This window comes from Drosophila yakuba, chromosome X (genome assembly GCF_016746365.2).
Source record: "Drosophila yakuba strain Tai18E2 chromosome X, Prin_Dyak_Tai18E2_2.1, whole genome shotgun sequence".
In the NCBI taxonomy this organism is placed as follows: domain Eukaryota; kingdom Metazoa; phylum Arthropoda; class Insecta; order Diptera; family Drosophilidae; genus Drosophila; species Drosophila yakuba.
In genome coordinates this window covers 21,079,467-21,099,877 of record NC_052526.2, presented here as the reverse complement: position 1 = coordinate 21,099,877, position 20,411 = coordinate 21,079,467, and the positions used below count along the sequence as shown (strand labels likewise).

General features: G+C 42.5%; 1 protein-coding gene and 1 long non-coding RNA gene across 8 annotated transcripts in view; one reads left to right on the top strand and one right to left on the bottom strand.

The window, feature by feature from the left end:
- Positions 1 to 4,598: 4,598 nt before the first annotated feature.
- Positions 4,599 to 20,411, top strand: part of LOC6526186 (neurotrimin) — a 37,142-nt gene continuing 21,329 nt past the window's right edge. For 4 of the 7 annotated variants that reach the window (XM_039373011.2, XM_039373009.2, XM_002101959.4 and 1 more), the window contains exons 1-2: positions 4,600 to 4,877; positions 19,869 to 20,199. In XM_039373011.2, the coding sequence (XP_039228945.1) occupies positions 19,935 to 20,199 (265 nt within the window). In that variant the 5' untranslated portion in view covers positions 4,600 to 4,877; positions 19,869 to 19,934. Of the gene's footprint in view, positions 4,878 to 19,868; positions 20,200 to 20,411 lie in introns of all 7 variants that reach the window. The other 3 variants (XM_039373003.2, XM_039373005.2, XM_039373001.1) reach the window with 1 other exon arrangement.
- LOC26536414 lies at positions 12,440 to 14,186 on the bottom strand. The gene is made up of 2 exons (XR_001453875.3): positions 12,955 to 14,186; positions 12,440 to 12,897 (listed from the first exon to the last, which is right to left on the bottom strand). It is a non-coding gene; the product is annotated as an uncharacterized LOC26536414 (long non-coding RNA).

Sequence of the window (20,411 nt, the reverse complement as noted above, 5' to 3'; positions counted from 1 at the left end):
ATAAGAAATAATAAAGTGTGGGACAGAGGAAGTTGCAGCGAAAACGGGGAGCACATATTTCCACTGATGGACAGGCCAAGGCTCAAGGGGTGCGGGGGAGATGGGGAAATGGGTTTTTGAGGGTACACCGAAAAAAAAGAGCCCTAAGATCGGGGGCTCTACAACTTAAGCACACTTGCTGTGTCTGAATTAGTCAAACTTCTCCATAATTTGGGTGAATGAAGCTCTAATTCACTTTGAAAAATGGACTTTCAGGTAATTCAAAATTGTATACATTTTTCTAGTAGTGAAGAAAAGGGTTATATTAAATGCCTTAAGAATTAATAGAAAAAGACATTTCCAAGTTATTTAATAAAGGCCCTCATTTATGCAAACCAATATTCTGATTGGGCTCATGATTACTGAGCTTGATTTAAAATTTGTAATACTAATTTTACATAACTATTTGACAATATGTATATAAAGTAGATATATTGGTTTTGATTTTGGTGCTTAGGTCTTTTTTTTCTCGGTGTAGCTGGTATTCGTCGAAGTTGACCCGGGCCAAATGATTGTTGCGTGACTGGCAAGTTTTTTTCAATGAAAATTCCTTAATTTGCCAGGCCATAAGGTCCTCCGAACGCCCCCTGACCCCTGGCCCCTGGCCCGTGACCCCTGACCCCCGGCAACGTCTTGTGGCAATGTTGTCGCTGTTAAGTAGTTACATTTTGTAGCGATTTGCCCGACAACACCAATAAAGCATCAAACACAAGGGACGTCACGAAAAAATGGGAACTTCGATTGGGGCAGGGGCCAAGTTTGTTGATTTCCGAACATCAAATTTTAGCCGTGAAAGTCGCGACCCCTGGTCCTTACTTTCTATTTTAATGGGGAGAGGAAGGCGGAAAGTGACTGATTTGGGGGGTAGTACTCAATCTCTGATAACTTCCCCGCCAGTGACAAACGTCTCTTTCTGTGGAGCATTGCATACTTCGGATCCCCTTCGATATAAATGTTCATCAAGCATGTTGAGTAGAAATTTGTTTTATTTGCTGCATTTTATAATTTATAATTATGGTGAAACAAAGAAAACCCTGCAGTAACTAAACTAACTAACTAAAGTTCCAAAAGAAGCAAACGCTAATTCTCTGGTAAACATTCAACACGATTGCTCAAAACACATCGATTAACATAAGAATTAGCAATATCGTTCGAATCCATTTGTATTATGTAGCCTATACACCGAAAAAAGCTTTGAAATAAGTTGACCTAAAATTCAAATGATTTCTCTGCCTTCTGGCTTATATAGTTCCTGAGATCATTATTTGTACGACTAACATGAGGCAAAGAAATACTTTAATGCTATTCCTCTATAACCGTGTGTGGCAATTCGAATGTGACAGAACTCCACGAAGTAACACAATATTATTTCTGAATGGGAATTAAAACTAGAATAATAAGCGGCACAATCCCCAAACTGTGATTTCCCTAGATGCCACAAACTTACAACTATTCCGATTAGTTACATGCCCCATAACCCAACCGCTATCGCCCGACTGCCCATCTCCGAAACGATATGGTTTTTAACACGCATCTTTTGGTCCCTCCGGTCTTGGCTTGGGAACCCGGAATCCCCAATCCAGAATCCAGAATCCGGAATCGGAGGCCAAAGTCCACTAATTATATGATGTGCTGTCAACTGTTACGAATGCGAGATGTTTATTGTTTTTGGCAGGATGCATTGCGGATTTGTGGAAACAGGAACCCAGGACTTTGTTATGCAAAAGTTCCGGCCCAAACAGGATGCGGGGCTTTCGAAACCTTTAGAGAATGAGCCTTTCACGAGTATTTAGTGTCACATCATTAAAATCGACAAACAACATTTGTGAAACAACAATTCAGCAGAAACTACGATGCTACATCCGCCCGGCCCATCCGTTCATCTATTCAAACTACGAGCGAAAATCTACAAAATTAATGAGTCATCGTAAAAGTTAACAACTTGCACAAAATTGTTTATCTAAAGTGCTAAGCTCCTCCGTTGGCAACTCTATAAATTGATGTCCTCGATTGGATTGCTCCGGCAAAGAAGGGTCTCTACATCGCCTCGCAAAGGAGCAGAGAAACGGGGGTGGAACACGCAGACGTAATCACTTTTTAAGTGTTAGACAATTTATGATACATGAAAATGTTTTTCCTGCTTAGCACACACACACACACACACGCACACACACACACACACATACACACTCACACCTGTAAGACAGTAAGACTCAAAGATTACTTTGGGCTCGGTTTACCTCAGTCCTGCTCAAAGGGTTTTCCCCGACCCTCGCAGTTCTGTGATGTATTTACATGTTTCGGAGATGAGTGCGTGACTTCTCTGAGGCTCAGCATTCATTCAGCATTCATTCAACACATTCCATTTCTATGTGCCTCTGCTTTGTTCCCAAGTCGGGCTAGCATCGTGAGAGTGGAGTGCTTTCGAAGCCCGTTTATTGGAAATTAAAATCCACTCACGCTCCCACCGCTGATGTAATTCTTCCCTGGGTTGTCAGCGCAATAAACACCTCAAAGTTGATGACATTTCATTAAGCCCGTAGTGGGGGTCGCGGGAGGATGGAAGGATGGGAGGAACTGGAGCTGGCGTGCCAAATGAATTTACTTATGAAGCATGAAAGTGGGTTTCTTTGGTTACTTTCGGGCATACGTAGACCCCCATTTCGCACATTTTGCCCCAGACATTGATGAAAATTTTCGTGTTCATTTGGTGAAAAGGTTTGACGGCGTCGCCGCCGCCGACGCATTGAATTTCATTAAAACAAGCGCAAAAGTGCTTTTACCTAGCTCACCTCAGTCCATCCTCACCCACCTATCCACCCACTTTCCCACACACATGGAAGGACGACCTATGATAGGCAGGGGATCCTGCAAGGACTCTCGCTCTCATCGCGACCTGGCTGACTAAGTGTTGCCGCCTTTTTGCCTTTATTGGTCTCCTTGATTTGCCAAAGTGATGTGTGGATGGGAAGAGAAAATCCGGATCCGAGAAAGGGAAAAAGGCAGGCGAAGAAGTCCCCTTTAAGTACCTGGTAAGTGAATTTCCCAAAAGGAAGGAGAGCGCCAACAAAATGACTTTGATTGCAAAAGCCACAGTTATTTAAGTTATTTAACGCTTCTTTAGCGCCTGCAGTCGTAATTATATTTTGAGAAGGAGGAACCCAGAACATTAAGGACATCCTAGTTGTTCAAAGAATGTTTAGAACTAGCTGCAATGATCGCCACAGCTACCCACCTGTATCACTTTACTTACAAGTGCAGTGGTACTATTTACAAAGATGTGTAAAGAAATGAAATGTACAAAACTTGTTTTACCACTTAATTAATCAGTATAGGAAATCCATTGACAAGTGTGTAAAAGGAAGAAGGATGTGCGCTCGGTAAAATGAATATATGAGTAAAAACATAAACATACACTTAGGATCGGTACTAGCCGAGTCGATCAGTTCATGTCCGCCGGTCTGTCCGTCCAGCTGATTGTCCGTTCGTAAGAACGTAGAATTCTTGGGAGCTACAAGAGCTGGAAAGTTATACACGCAGATTCTAGTAACGCCCACACAGCACAAGTTTGCCTTAAATATAATTTTAATATTTTATTTTTAATATAATATTTACTTTAATATTTATATAATATTTTATTACTTACATACATATACATATGTACATATAAGTGCTCAGAATTGTTTGAATCTGACTATTGGATACCAGTTAAAAGTTAAGTAAACGGCCATCTTCTATCGCTATCTTCTGCTTGCAAGTTTCTTTCTCCCTTGCACTTGCACTTCCCTTAGGTGAGTAATAGATATCTGATAGTCGCGACACTTGTCGCGTCCTCTCTCTTTTGTTAAAATCGTATTTGGACACTTAAGTAAAATGCCTTCAAAAGCGAGAATGCAATATGAAGATATCATTTTAAACTTTATAGTTTTTCCCAATACGCTTTTGTTTTACTTAAACTTTTCCCAAAATAATATCCTCAACAAATATTAGGCAAAAAATCAGGTAAAGTCAGTTTATATACATTCTGTATGAGTTTCAGAAGCACTTCAAATTGTATGCAAACTTTAATTTTGAATAAACCAAAAGTAACCAAATGATCAGGCTTTTCCGCGATATACAAAACATCTTGTTTCTTTACGTTTATCTCCAAAATAATACAGATTATTGTATTAAAATCGTACATAATTCAAGAACTTTGGTTTTTGTTTTCTTTTAGAATGACTTTAAGCCAATAAAAGTGAACCAACCTATCACTTATGCGGATCCCTGCGTTTCAAGTAAGGCAGTTGCCCTGCTAAATTACCCAGCTTCAAAATGTTTCTGGCAACATGTTGCCAGAGGACAAGCACACACGGCTTCGTCCGCCACACGAGGTGTCCTTCGGACGCAGTGGCCCGCTTCGGCTGCGTTCGGGATGGCAGGCATGGGACTCGGGACTCCACAGTGCCAGGACATCGGGAGTCGGGAAATTGGGAAATCGGATATCGGGACGCCCGTGCTGCCGAAGGACGAGCACATTGCGCTAGGTCGGCCCAATGCGAAACGCGCTTGGCGCGACAGGTTCAGTGCTCGGGCAACTTCCTAGCGCGTCGGTTCAGTTCAGTCCAGTGGATTCGAGACACGAAAGGACTCAGTTCCAAACTAAGAATTATAAAGTTTCGAAAAAGGTTTTCGAGTTGCGAGAAACACAACAACGACGAGTGAAATAACTACTCTAGCAGAAAGTCAAAAGGAGAGTTTTTGACAAGTGTTGGTTGATTATTTTCCAAGTTTTTTTTTTTTGAGTGTTCGCCAGTGCTTTGGACCAGTTTCGGAGCTTCTCTTGTCTTTCGAAACAGGTAATTCTTAAAAAAACGTCAAATTCAAAAGTTGTTCGCGAAGTCTCTATGTGAGCTGTGACTGCGTATTTCAGAAATCACTAGTGAGGTGAAGTCAATCCCTTGTTCAATTCTTTACTCCGTTGCCCGTCGATCGTTGCCTCCATAATTTCACATACTCGTACGCATGTTCACTCGGTTGTCAGTTGCATTATTGGTATGATAGCTTTCCCAATCCATTCCTTTCAAAGCCATTCAACCAAATTTTACACCAATCGAGTTGTTTCTTCTTCGAATGTCTATTCAGCTCATTGCATTCCCATGCATTTCCTGTTTTCTTGCATTACATTAACTTTCTTTGTTGGCATATGTGCATCTTGAGTCACTCGTTGGAAGCCTTTATCCTCGTTTCTTGTTTCCAGTGAATTAAACAGTTTATTTGCCCAGTTGTAAATTAAGCCTGGCCAGTTATTTCCCAAAAACAAGTTGCATTGTTTGCTTACATCATGATTAGGCATTAACCGTATCTTAGCCCTTTTGTGAATAGAATATATGTGCACCTCTTATGGCCGGAATCGTACACTTTGTTGCCATATCTGGAAATCAATTACCACTCAACATTTACTTAAAGGGAAGAACGACAAAGTATATTTCTGTTAGGTAACATATTAGAAATTTGGTAAATAATTAAGCACAATTTTTAAAATCGTTTCCTTTTTTGTTTTTATCAATACAAGTTTTATGTGATATGACAACAAATAATTTGATCAAAGAATACATATTATTGTTTGCAAAACTTTTTATTGGTTTGTACAACAACCAGAAATACTCGTATGTTTTATTTCGAGACTGTTATCCACATATAGCTGCGAGCCCTTTGTGTGTTTCTGATTTCCGTGAAGAACGTTCACCCACCTGAACTTTAAAACCCCATTCAATCTCACGCTTATCCCTCGCCATCCGCCACCAGTTTGGCACATTCATGAGGTACCTTTTCTGGAAGACTCCTCCGAAACTTTTTGCCATCGAACAAAAGGCGCCAAAATGAGACTGCAGCATCGAGGAGGTAGCAGGCCAAGTTTTTAGATGGCCATGATTTATGTTTTATTAATATTAAAAGTGATTTATTAGCCATGAAATTTGTGAGCCAACTTGGTCGTTGGCCCTTACCCTTACCCTTACCCTTACTCGACCGACCAGGTGAAGGCAGTGCTGGCTGCATGCGCGTTTCTTTAATTACAGATGGAGTGGATGGAGGAGTCCTGTCCGGCTGCAGGCTCCATTATCCTTAAGCGCGGACCTGGCCGCTCATTATCCCGCCGTCCGAACTTAAGCTAAACTGCTGCACAACGAGATTAAAATTGTAAATGACAGGCGGCGTGACAGGACAAGGGAGAAGCAGGCATCTGCTCGTCCTTTAATGTCCTGCGTCGCACCGCCCCGCCCCGCCTTCCTCATCTGCCGTCGCATTTTGTCGTGTTTTTAATGAAAATGAATTAATTAAATAACGTTTTTACTCATTCGCATCGCCTTGCCCAGCAATTGTCTTCCCCTGTGCGCAGGTGTGCGTGTGAGGATGCATTTTATATTAAATAATGAAGTGTGTACATTGTATGCAGTGGCACACAAAAAGAGCAAAGTGGCAAATGAAAGGGCTTTATGCGGCAAATGTACGTTTTTACATTTTCGGGACAGGAATTACATATTGCTCTCCCAAGTGCACAGAGAGAATGGTAAATGCAGTTTTTCCAAACCTTTTCTATTAGTTTCTTAGGAAACATTATATGTGGATGTTACTAATGAATATCCTTTTGGCGCTGTGATACAAAAATTTAAGCTAACCATTTCGTAATTATATTTGGAAATCTTTTTAAAAAAATGTATACAGCTTAACGAGATAGTTTCCAAACACCAAAGCAACGTACAAATGGTTCTCAACCTAATTATTTTCCGGTTTAGCTGTCCAGAAACTCCTCAAGTATCCCAAAGCTTTAGCCAAATCTGAGCACCTCGGTCAGACTACTGGTTAATTAACTAATATCCGAAGGGCAGGGGCGGCGTTGGCAGTCTGCAAAAAGGGGTCTTTGAATTTGTTCTGCATTTGGGAGATTGAAAATATTTCTGGATCTTTGAACGGCGCTTTCTGTTCATATGGATTTGAACTGATCCAATTAGACGCATTCAAACGAAAATTAATGATGAAACTGTGACCGGTCTCTGCAGACGTAAATAGCAACAATAAATTGGTTCCATTTCCTGTTATTTGCCAAGTTACTCAGAGCAAATATACTATATTCGTTGTAAAGTATTAACAGTCAGCAACGCAGCCAATTTTGATATTTAGATTGCTAAATATTTACCCGTAAGCCCGTTCTAAATTGCCGAAATCTTTTCCACCCAACGCACTGCAAATACCCCAGAATCTGCCTTGCCCCTGGATATTTGCGTATAACTATTCCTTCACTTCCCAAAAATGGTTGGCATTCATTAATTAAAATCCACTTATTTCGTCTACCCCGCCGTTAGAATTATAATTCAAAGTTAGCTCAAATTGGCATTATTTGACACTCCCAAGGCATATATTTTTGAAGCTACTCTTAGACTTAGGTTTTAAGACTGTGAAAGGAACTAATTAACTGATTAAGTTTCTGTAACCACCAAGCAATCGAAGCTCAGTAATAACAACTAATTCGATTAATAGCTGCATCCAAGGTGGACCCACTTCGCATTGTGCCAGGAGTTAAGCTCCAATTTCCTTGTCGAAAGGAGCAAACTGATGGGTTGCCTGGGTATTTAATCGGCGCTATTTGGAAAGAGGATATGTCCGAGCAATTCGAGCGCTGAATGATTTTATGGGCAAAAAAGTGCAACGGAGTGAAGATGCATTTTGGGGAAAGGGACTGGTCATTTTACCTGCAACTGGTTAGCAGTTAGCAGGCGTTCAAATCAAATCTACATTAAATTACGGAATCATATTTCCGAATATTTTGTTTTCCGTAGCGGAGCGCCGATTTCTGATTTCACAGACAAACCGCAACGAAACAAAAGAAAACATCGAACAATAATTATGGGGAAAATTGGGAACAAAAGACATTGCCGAATAAAGGACGACAACGGCCACCGCCCAGCGAAAATTAAACGAAATTTTCACAATCATTATTTTCCCGACCAGACCCCCGGCTGCCGGTGCCGCTGCCCAATTCGCCCCGCCCCGAATCCTGTTGTAAATAACCCCATTTGCTTGTTTAATTTTTTGTTCCGGCCAAGGCAGACGCAGCGGAGAATGGCTCTCCTGCATATAATGCAAAATGTCAGCGAATCGAATAAATCAGGCTGCAATACTCGTGCATATTTAACCCCAAGATTGATCGAGACCCAGTGAGGATATATGGTGGAGCGAGCGAAAGAGTTCTTAAAGCAGCTTGATTTCCGTTTTTGTGGGCTAATAAATGACGTGTCACAGCGAAGCGGAAACAAACACAATTAAAAACGCATCAGTGGCAAATGGCTACACATGTGAGAGCTGGGCTCGGGCAACAAAGGGTTAAGGACGGGGTTTGGATGGCCAACAAAGCAAACCACAAACAACCAGCACTTGCACATTAACAAAAGGCAAACAACGGCGGCGGCAGTAGCAACACAATAAAAGAAATATTTTCCATACATAAAAAGAAAATTGCACAAACAAGTGAGAGGAAACGCCAGAACGCAACGGTTTCAGTTGCTTTAAGTGAAAAAAAAATAATGCCACTGCAACAAAACCGGGAAATGGCAATGGCAATGGCAAAAGCTTTTCCCCCACGGACCACGCTGCGTATGCGTAATGTTGTTGAGGGGGCGACCGGAGGCAGGGACAAAATGCATAGAAAAGCGGGGGCAATTTGACAACAGAAATTAGCCAGCAAGACAACAGGTAAATGAAAAGGGAAGGCGGTGGAAAAGCCAACGCCAAGAAGAGGGCAAATGCATCCAGGGAAATACTCGTACAAGAGAAAAATTGAGAGCATTAACTGCGCACATACAATAGAAGAAAATAATGGGATGTAGATGCACTACGCATCTGCATGTGGAAAACAAAAATATTATTGAAATTGACATTAGTAATTGGGCATTACACAAATAATGAGCACTCTAATGAGCAACTTCTAATAAGCCAATAAACAAGAGCAAATTGCTCAAGTGGCTCTTCTCATTTGTAAAAGCAATTCGATACATATATGAAATATTACAGTGCAGAACAATGGGTGTATTCAGAAGATATCTGTAAAAAAAACTCTTTATGGGTTCTGTTCTCTTAGCATAATGATTTGGCGACCTTTTTTAATCTTTAGATTAATATTTTTATTCCATCTAGGCAGCTTAAATTTTTCTTATAAAATATTTACATATATATATACTATAGATTTATATTGCGTTGTATTTCCTTTCCTAAAACTCCTTCGATTGAATCATATAACTTTCAAATGCAGTGCCTAAGAATTTATTATTTGAATGAAATTACAAATTACAATTTCTGCACTCGGTTGTGTAGGATACATTCCTAAATAAATTTTGGATGCCATAAGGTCCATTCTTCCTTGAAAGCGTAAAATCAAACAAGCTCCTGTTTATGCAACACACCAAAATTCACAAAATTCTTCCGATAAGAGACGTGTATGATTTGCTTTTAATTACGGAGTGCATTGCCACTTACCTTTGCAACATACCTTTCAGTCCGAATTAATACTCAAGTTTCGTGTGGTAGAGAAATCGTGAAAAGCAGTTGTTTATGCACAAACAAACTGACACTTTTCAAGCAAAAAGAAAAGACCGTGAAAAGTGTATCGCAAAAGCACACGATGAATCGAACTCTAGGCAGTATTCCCCGCTTTCCACACTTTTGACACCCATGTAAGCTATTTTTCGAAGACTTGCATGCCACCTTGCCCCTTTTCGCATGTGTAGCTGCAATAAGCAAGTTGAGCAGATCATTTACACAATATTTGCATCAAGCCAAAATCAAATAGAGCCAGGAGTAGTGACTAGTGAGTTGTGAGTTGTGAGTTGTGAGTGTGTGGGAATACTTGGCGGTGGTGGTAGGCCACTTGAATTTTGATTAGACTCGCTCGCAAAAATGTCGACACAAATAGTCAGTTGAATATCAACAATAAAAGCCGAAACAAGAAAGCGAACAACTTAATGTATGGCAGCAGTGGCATATGAAGTGTAATAAATACAGACGTGCGTGTGCAGGTACTCGTATTAACATATGTGAGTATTTTTGGCCTGATTAAAGTTCCTTTCTCAAGTATTCAAGCTTAAGCCGAATTTAGCTTGTGGCTTCACAGTAAATTGTATGAGCCCTTCGGCAGTTAAGGCTTGCCCAAGATATTTCACACTTAACGGCTGCAAATATTTGCAGGCATCGAGGCGCAGCTTAGTTTTGGCCATAATTAAAGCCGATTTAATCGAAATTAATATTGGAACTGAGGGGCACTTTAAAAGGACAAAGGAAAATATTATGTCGATTAACTGGGCGGCCATGAAAGGCATTTCGCATTGATTGATTCGCACAGTCGGTGGGTATTTATTGCGAAATAAGGACTCAAATCAATTGGCCATTTTCATTTGCTTTTGGCAAATAACAAAAGGGGCCCAACAATTCCGCAGCGGTGTTTATAAATAATATGGAGTAAATTCTACAGGCAATTGCAAGTTCATCGCTTTTGTTGTACATCTGCTGTTGTTGCCCGCCTGGCATTGCCAACTGGCCACGAAATTTAATTAAAACGATTTTCCATTGGCAAACAAACTGCGGTGTGGTGCAAAAGCGAAATTCCTCCCCATATCCCGAACCCGAGCCATTTTTGTCTCGCGGTGCTCGTTTTGTCATTAATTTAAAAATTTGTCTGAACCCTTTTCAACTGACAAAATCGGAACATGCAGGAACACTCCCCAACCACGCCTACCTCGCCCACGCCGCCCCAAAGGACACACTGAAAAATACAAATATTTTGAGGTTCAGGAAAATGTGTAGGATCACACACAAGAATTATGTGCCAGGGAACTGGAATTTAAATTGTTAGTGTAGTTTAGTTTGTCTTGTAAAATCAGCAGAATAATGAACTCAGCGTTTGCAGAAAGAGAATTCTTTGGAAGTACAAGAAACATCATCTTCAAAATCCAGAATATTAGCTTAGGCTTTTTGCAGGACTCCTGTTACTAACTGATTGCAAATGGCGTGAGTAATGCTCCCAGAATTTGTTCTCAGTGCAAGCGCACACATGTGCACATAGCAAACCCTGCTTTCGTTTGAGGTTTCCACCCTCTCGCTCTGCCCCTCAGGTATCCCTGCCAGCAGTCGGTCTCTTTCTCCGACATGAAAAAGGATGTGTCCTTGCGACGTTGACTCATTGCATGGCACACACAATCGCACAAACGCACACACGCGCACCCAGGCAGCCGCACACAAGCACACCACACCCATGCTTTCACGCACACACACACAGCACACACACGCTAGAGCAGGAGCAACAGCAACAAGTCAGCGAGTCATGTTTTGCTTGCCATTTGTAAAGTTGACCTCAGCCGTTTCCTCTCTATTGAATGGGATTCAGCTATTTGTAGCATTTAATACACATCCGCATGCCCCAAGTGGTTACCCCAGTTGACCCCACACAGTGACGCACCGCATTCGTCCTGATCCTGCTGCTGTTGCTGTTCCTGCTCCTGCTTCTGGCACTTGTCACTTGCTCCATGCCCCATGCTCGTCTATGCTGCAGCACCACCTCATTCGCTCTCTGCTGCTGGCATCTCCTGCTTGATGGACTTGGAGTCGACACACAAAATGTTAGCAAATTGTTGGCATTCACAGCCTGTCACCACGAGAATACAGTACCCACTCGGTAAATGCCACTTGCTGCGGCCCCGTTGCTCTAATCTATTATAGCATCTATTTTCTTAATTCATGAAGAGTTTAGAAAGCTTCTTCAATGTTTTTTAAAAACTATGTAGGTTTGTAAATACTCGAAACATAAAGGATAAACACTTGCGTTCGCGATAAGGCAAGCTCACCGTGAAACACATACAACGAACATGAAGCATTTATTCCCTGTTTCTGGACGCACATTCAAATAATCTGTGACATCTTCTGAACAGCCTTTCCAGCAACTATCAATCACAGATTACATTGTTTCGCCATTAAGTCAGCCCTGAGCAGTAGGCAGTACTTTGTGACCTGATTATGCGCCCTCAGAGCTCTGCAGAGGTAGGCAACACCTAGTCTATGTACGTGTCCCAAGAAGTGGGCAATATTTCGTTGGCAAACAAGGTGCCAGGTAAACAGTCAGACTCAGAATGAGAGTCCAGAAATAACGAAATTCATTCGCCACAGAAATCGGATTTCTGCATGTCAACGGGCGACAAAGAAACACAAGCGGCCAGCCATCCAGACAGACAGACTGACTGACTGACAAACATCAACCGCAGAGTGACAGTCGCTTGAGTCTGGGTGCCCACTGGCCACTGGCCACCAGTCAATCCAGTTAATCCAGTCAATGACCCACCCACCAGCCATCGCACTCCATTGGGTGTCCAGACGACAGTTAATTTCCTATTTGATATTTGCTGTTAATCTAATAAATTTGCACGTTGACTAAATCGACAGGCGAGCGAATGAATTGAAAGCCACCAGACAGGATAAGTGTGAAGGGGTGTTAGCACACACATGCACACCACACACACACGGGTAAAGGACATCCAGATCCCTGCGGCGACCATTGTTGTGTCCTGCTTAATCTCGGAATTAATCTCATTTAACCTATAAACTGCACTGGCCAGAGCCACGAAACCAGCTCCGCCAGAATCCTTCTTGTAATCCTTTTGTCACAGTTCATGACTTGCCAGCTTTTCGGCGCTCCAGCTCCTGCTCCTGGTCCTGCTCCTGCTCCAGCTCCTGCTCCCACTCCAGCTACATGTCCAACTGGATCTTGGCTTGCTCCATCTGCTTCATTTCCACCATCCGCTCCGCTTCGCTCCGGCGGCAGCCTAAAATGGGCAAGAGCTAGGCGAAGTCTGCTGCTCATAAATTGCTTTTCCGGCAGGATTGGGCTGGACTTACAGATTACCTCTAGCCGCAATCGATTACAATTCAGAAATACCAGCAATGGTAAATCAGTTTCAAATATAATATTAATGGGTGCTGAATAAAATGAATACTTCTAATTTTTAATTATAAGTAAATGCTTACTATGTGTGTGCTATTCAACTGATTACCTTGCGTTATTACCTAGAAAGATGCTTAGGATATTTTTATGAAAAGCGAGCGAATGAATGTAATTGCTGTTGGGGTGTCCACCTTAATTTATATACAATCAAAGGTAGCACCTTAAAAAACCAACAAAACCCTTTTTCAATTGAGTTTTAGCTTAAGCCCCTCTACCCATTGTTTATTTTACACCTTCACAGGAACCGAAACCGAAACAAAGCTACCTTGAGCTACCCCTCACTGAGTACCCACCACTCTCGTTTTCGCAGCTCTAATAACATTTTACATTTCCCATAGTTTTTCTTTACACTTTTTGTTTTCCCCCCTTTTTTTTTTTGGTTGTTTTCTCTGGCTCGGGTTGGGCAAGATTAAAACTGAAGCTGTGGCTCCGGCCAGACATGGGGTGCCCCGCATCCCGCATCCCGGCTCATCCACGACCCCCATTCACCAAGTCTGAGGATAGTCTGTCGGGGATCTGTGGGTCTCGGTTGCCATCTCTGTTACACGGCAATTACATGACAGAGAGCGTGGAAAGCTGGGGAAAGCAGCTTCTCAGCTTTTTTGGGCGACGCGGGACGGGGCCAAAGTCGTTTGTTTGCATACCTGGCTAGCTGGTGATAACAATAATCCTTGACAAGCCATAAACATCTTAACGTCCTTGCACCCGTCGCCGCTTTCCGCTTCCCATGTAGGATCCACCGTTCACCGTTCAGCATTCACCATTTACAATTCACCATTACCATCACCATTCACCATTTCCATCCAGCGCAGACAAATAGACTAGAGTTACAAATGTCGCAGGAGTCACAGGACTCGCAGGAGTCGGGCGAGAGTCCTGATGTTGCGGGTGTTTCGGGTGTTGCGGGGTCGCCCTTTGAAATTGTAAACCCAACAAGCGCTCTCAGAGTCGCCAAGTCAATTTGAATGTTTGTCCGGGGGATTTGCCTTTTTGTGCGACCTTAGCACCCGCTTTTTTAGCAAGAGCCCTCGGGTCATGGCCCTTGAATAAGCAGCTAATTCGTTTATTATTTTTATTGTTGCGTTGACATTATTTACGTAAGCTGCTTGTCAGCTTTTTACTTACGGAAAATGAGGCAGAAGAACGAAGGCGGAGGGCGAAAAGCGGAAGGCTCCGCGTCGGAGACTTTATTATATTCATTTCCATTTTATTTGCCCATTTACAAGTTTCCATCTTTATGCCTTAAGTTTCGGCCCGTTCACCCCTCTTCGCTTCATCTTCGTGGGCAGGTCCATATCCTTTTGGGCAGGTCGGATGTCGTGTCCTGACTGCCGAGTTATGCCTTTATTTGGCACTTGACGGCAATTGCCTTCACTCAACTTAGCCAAACCGAATCCTGAACTCAGCTGAGCCGTTGCTCCTCTTTCGCTTATTGACTTGGTCGGCTATTGATAGAGCTTATTACGGATTACGGATTTCGTATTGGGGTTTGCGGATTGGGGACTGAGAACAGAGAACAGAGAACTGAGGATTGGGGATTGGGGATTGGGGCCAACGGGGCGGATGGGTGATGGGTGATGGGCGATCGACTTGGGTGCCAAGTGACTCGGGATTTTCGCTTCACTGCAGCTGTTTAAAGAGACGTTCTGGCTGTTGATTTTTAATCAAAATATCATAAATTTCCACAGCTTCTCTTTTAAAATGTCCAAGCAATGGTGCTCCAAAAAAATGAAAAATCTAGCATTATATTATCATCGATATTAAAACATACGGAAAAATGTATTGAAAATTGTTTTAAAAATTACGACTACTTAGTTAACAATAAAACTTCTAGTTTTCATTCTGCGCTTTCATTTTACTGAAATGAAGACTAGAATACATTGTAAAACATTTTAAATACATTAATGCGCTATTTTGTTAATTTACAAAAATTGCAAAGACATAGTTTCGAGTCTTTGAAATACGATTTCGAAATCCGAGCTTATGTTCAATTAAAAAGACCTTACAACCCAAGGGACTCAATTAAAGAGATTTGCGGCTTAGAAGTGGCCGCAAAACGGGAAAACAAATCCTCAGATCTGGCCTTTCGACTTCCTCTTTCAATCCCATCACTGTGTAAGGCAGTTTTCCACTTGAGCGCGGGCACACACAGCATAACTAAGGATAACAAGGATCAGGCCAATACGACAATTGTTCAGCCATGGTCGTGGCATATCAACTGCCCCTTTCCGGCCCCCTTCTCCTCCTTTTAGCCGGCTCAATGGCCGCCAGGTCAGGTTGGTGGAGATGATATTGAAGTTAAAGCCAAAGCCAAAGCCAAAGCGGTCAATTAGACCACAAGGCGTGGTGTGCGGTGTGCGGTGGGCGGTGGGAGGTGGGCGGTGTACGGTAGGCGTGGCCAAGTAACAAACGACGGAGCCGAAGAGGTGGAAAGTTGGTGGAAAACTGGGAGTTGTGCCAGCAAATAAAAATATGACACGAACTGGCATTTTTCTCGTGCAAGTGGACCAGTTGACACTCACGCATATTCAGGCATTTTCTAGCTCTGGCCAGAGGGGGGGATAGGAGTGTGGCAGGGGCGTCGGAGGGGCGTGTCAGGGGGCGACTGTGCGACTGGGCGAGAATTGCGCCGCTGGCCACACGAGGCGAGAATCTCTGGCCTGGACTGCTCATTTACACTTTGCCACATGTCCCAGTGTCTCGGAAATCTGTCGCATCAGCACTAAAGTCCCAGACTAACACGAGGTGCATGTGGGGCATTCCAGGGGCGGGGTAAGCGGGGGGTCTTTCAACAATGGGTGGGGCAAGTCAAACGGTTTGCTGCATTATTGTGCGAGGTATCTGGGCAGCTGGAGCTCGAATCGCAGCTAATGGCCACATGGCCACATGGACCCTGGCTTCTGACTTCTGGTTTTGGATTCTGTTCGATTTTAAGACCTACAGTGCTATTCATCTGTCAATTTAACAATTCTGTATGGTTATACCAAAAGATCTTCCAATCATTACGATTTATCACTTGGTGTGAGCACATGTCGCTTTGCAAATAAAAATTCGAATGAGTAAAAACACAAAATATTGGCATAGCACATTATTGATTCTACCAAAATTTGGGTAAGGGGTAAGAAATAGTTGGGCTGCTCAGTTGGATCGTTGGATATTTGGCTTTCATACACACACAGCTATGGCATGTGGGATTCTCGGTGTGTGTGCTTGTTAGATGTTAAGCAAATACAGTTATACTAGTTGTACAGTGGTGTCCTGCCCATTTCAGCCCCCAGAAATCTCCGACCCCGTTTTCACAAACGCCGCGAGAAGTAAGTTTTGCTGACCATGACAACGACCACGTTCGGGGAAAGTGGGTAAAGTGGGTGGGAAAATGGGAAAATGAGCACGTTCCATGGCCAGTCGATGTCCAGTAGTCAACTGCCCCACAGCCAGCCACTATCCCCCGAAACTATCTGCTTAATTCTGTTTACTTTGAAGCAAAACTTGGCATTCCCAAGTGTGTAATTTTAAATGTCAGCAACTAAAGCACACAAGCATGCTTGGCCGCAAACACAAACTGATTTACTTAAAGTTTTCGGCTGGAGAAAACAAAAACCAATTCGAAGCGGGTAGGAAAATATTTGGCAGCTGGAAAAACTACGGGAGGAACACGGGTGAAAATGCAAGGAGCTTGCCACTTAGGCAACAAGCAAAACAATAAATAGCCAGCAATTTCCGTTCGCCTTCTGCACATACAAAAATTACATTAGGCTGCTGCCTGAGCCCGAGATCTCGCATCCCAGGGAAATTATTTCGAGGCCACGGCAATATTTTCTCTAATATTGAGTTTCAGCCATGGCACTTTGTTTCAATTAAAAGCCTGAATATGCCCGTCGAGCTGCCAAAAGGGCTGGAATTTCAGATTGGCCGGGTGTGGAGGCCACCGCCACCGGCTGCTACCCTTCAACCTGACCCTAAAATGAGTGCACCTGACAGAACCGTCAATGTGCTCTGTTCCATGGAATGGTTTTTATCCATATTGTTAACTCTCCCTGTGCGCAGCCCAAAATCATTACAATATTATCCCCGGTAATTCAATTGGTTCCGTCGAAAGTGCAACGAAAAGTAGATGCGGTCCCCACGTGGCACACGTACACAATTTTAAAGGACGACAGATTTATTTAAGGAATATTATTTACCTTCTACAATTTTACTTGAACCAATTCTGGCCAAAAGCTTGGGTATTGTGCTTATCCAGTGAATAAACTGCATTTTTTGTGAATTTCTTTACGGTTTAATATTAATCTATTTTATTACAAATAGCAATAGCAATAATTATAGCAAATAGAATAAATATATGAAATACACACATATATAAAACTAAATAATGTCACTTTCAAAGAGCATAAACAGGTTTGTGTACTTCTTAATTAAATCCAATTACTTACTACAAGCTCGCATATTTTCGCTTATTTGGTTGTGTATTTGCTAACAATAATATATAATTAATTCATAATTATTTAGCCAAGCACAATAGTAATTAATTGGCAAATATCCGAGAATCCAGTTGCGCAAACTATGCCACTGCTGGTGCAGTCAAACAATTATTTGTATGGTATTGGGGTTGTCCACCTTCTTATCTGGCGATCTCATCTGGCGGTGGCACCAAACTGGAACGGCAACTGTGACAAGTGCGGAGAGTGTGGAATGTGTGGAAAATGTGGAAAGTGTGGAAAGCGTGAAAAGCGTTTGAGTACCGAGTGCACAAAAGACGCCCGCATAGCCGACATCAGAAGATTATTGAGGGGCGACAAGGACCGAGTACTAAGTGCTGAGGAGCTAGGATTGGACATGGGCGACAGATAGGACACGTTTTCAATAAAACGCCTCGCACACGTACCCACACACTAATGTGCTGGCTTCGATCCAGCCATCACAGCTCAAATATTTGGGCCCAGCTTTTGTGAGCTCATTAAATTTCGTCAATGTAAATATGTGTGCCGCTGCAAAGGAGAGCGGTGCCGAATGCAACACGTTGGTCCTTGTCCGTGTCGGTGTCCTTCGAAGGCTGAAGGACGCAGGACGAGGAAGGCGATGGCGATGGCGAAGGCGAAGGCGACGGATGGGGGCAAACGACAGCCGGCATATGCACTTCCGGCACATTTCCTGTTGCGACTCCTAGTCCTCGTCCTTCGCTCTCAGAATTTATTACGTGCAAATGTAAATAGCGGCACGTGCGGGCTCCGTATCCTGCGCTTCACTGTCCTTCGGCTTTGTGAAAGGTTCTAGTCCCATGCCAAGAAAAAACCAGATACACGTTAGCAAACCATGCAAAATATTCTGCTTTAGGTGCTCAGCTATATCAATATCTTACTACATTTGTAATATTTTTAATGCGCTGACTCGTTTGAGATATGCACAACGTTGCACAGGGAGTTATAATATTGGAAAACTCCTCAGGCACAATTTTATATGCGATACTCGCAGAATAAGAAGCTGCTCTTATAGTTACCGAGCTTTCGAAGTTCATACGGACGGACACACAAACGGACACGACTGCATTCACCGCGTAATGTTACTGACCCACAATATGTACATTTTGTAATGTCGGAAACCCTTCATGCTTGTAACGAACTTTGAAACGGATCCAGTATAATATTTAACTCTTCGAGTGGAGGGTGTAAAAACGCTTTATTCAAAGTGTCTTGGCCATCAAAAGCCCGTTACTCTGTTAACAAGTTTTTAAACCATCTTTACGTAGATGGGACTACGTGCATGCACTGTGCATGAGGGTACAAATTTTTGCCATTATATGCCATTAATAGATTTATGGTATCTATTTCTGAACCCCTTCAAAAACAACAGTACAGAAATTAGATACGTTTAAATTCATAATTTGTCCATACGCCAGTAGGTAAATGTCAATAAAGATAAGAAAGCACAGTTATTTCAACGGGGTGCCCATTTTTGTATATTTTCCTTTATATCACCCTTTTTATATACTTTACTAATTACGGCAATTTTCGAAACTATATTTATTAACCATTCATACTGGCATGTGTGTGCTGTAACAAAACCGCTTACTATTTCCATGGGAATAGACATAAGAAAAGCACTAATTTTTCTATCCAAATAAAAAGACTTTTTTCTCTGTACTCAAAAGGTTGCTGCTTTTTGTTGCCTTAAAAAATCCCACCGCCGATTCTTCGTTGGCTCCTTCGTTCTAGCAATAAAAATGGTGGCGTCGCCAAACAAAGGCGAGGCAACTCAGTGTCTGGAGTCCTGGGAGCCAAGTCCCAAGTCATGTTTCCTCTATGCTCTGTCGTCTAGTTGCCACACTGGGCATGCAACGCTCTGTCAATAGATAATGCAGCCACACGATACAAAATACAAAATACAAGCTACCACCAGAAACCAGATACCAGATAGCATGGCAAATAGTGCAATATGTACGTACGTCTGTTTAGATTCTTTATTTTGACTACTTGACAGTGCAGAAAATGTGAATGGAATTCGAGACAAGTAGACATTAGAAAGGCAAAGAAAGGAGTGCTTAAAGTGGAAGACCTTTATATAGCCAATTAGAGTTAATCGGTGGCATTGCTTACTATATGGATGGCAGAAGAAAAGAAAATTAAAATGGATGGTGTGCTTTTCATTCGATATGTACTCGTACCTATGATTGTTATTTCATTTGTGTGAATCAACATTGATGCTTAGAACATTTTTATTATTGTTCACTGATTAGTGAAAATCGAAGAAACTTTAATTGCACCATATATGTACAACTAAATTGCGACCTTTGCCTTATAACTTATTCCAGCATCCCCATCGAAACAAGCCGAGTAAACACAAGAGTAGTCATGCCAGAGGAGGCTAGGACAGTATTATGATGAACTTGCTGGTGGTGAAGGAGAGCGGCGAGCGGATCGCCGACAGCAGCTGTAGCCAGGAGCATAGTACCCGAACTCTACCAAAACCAAACCCAAAACCGCCCCAAGTAGCCAAACTTCGCAAGCTGGCGCAGCTGGAAATTGCACCGGGATCGGGACTGGTGGGATCAGGAGCCGGAACCGGAACCAGAACCGGAAGTTGGTGCGGACAAGCTATTCGGTGGCAGTTGGTGTTACTTCTCCTGCTCTGTAATTGCATTGGTAAGTGCCAAGTGATCCTCATGGGATCAAATGTACGAGCTCTGGCGCTGGGCAAATGCCGATTAATGTTTTCGCTTTGCTTCCTTTATTACGATAATCCTGCACTATCGAATGGCTGGAATATTGGTAATCGACAACTCTACAGTAATCGATTTACCTACATTCCGGCTTTTACTACGTTATGCTTGCTTGGTTTTACCGTTTAGGTCGAT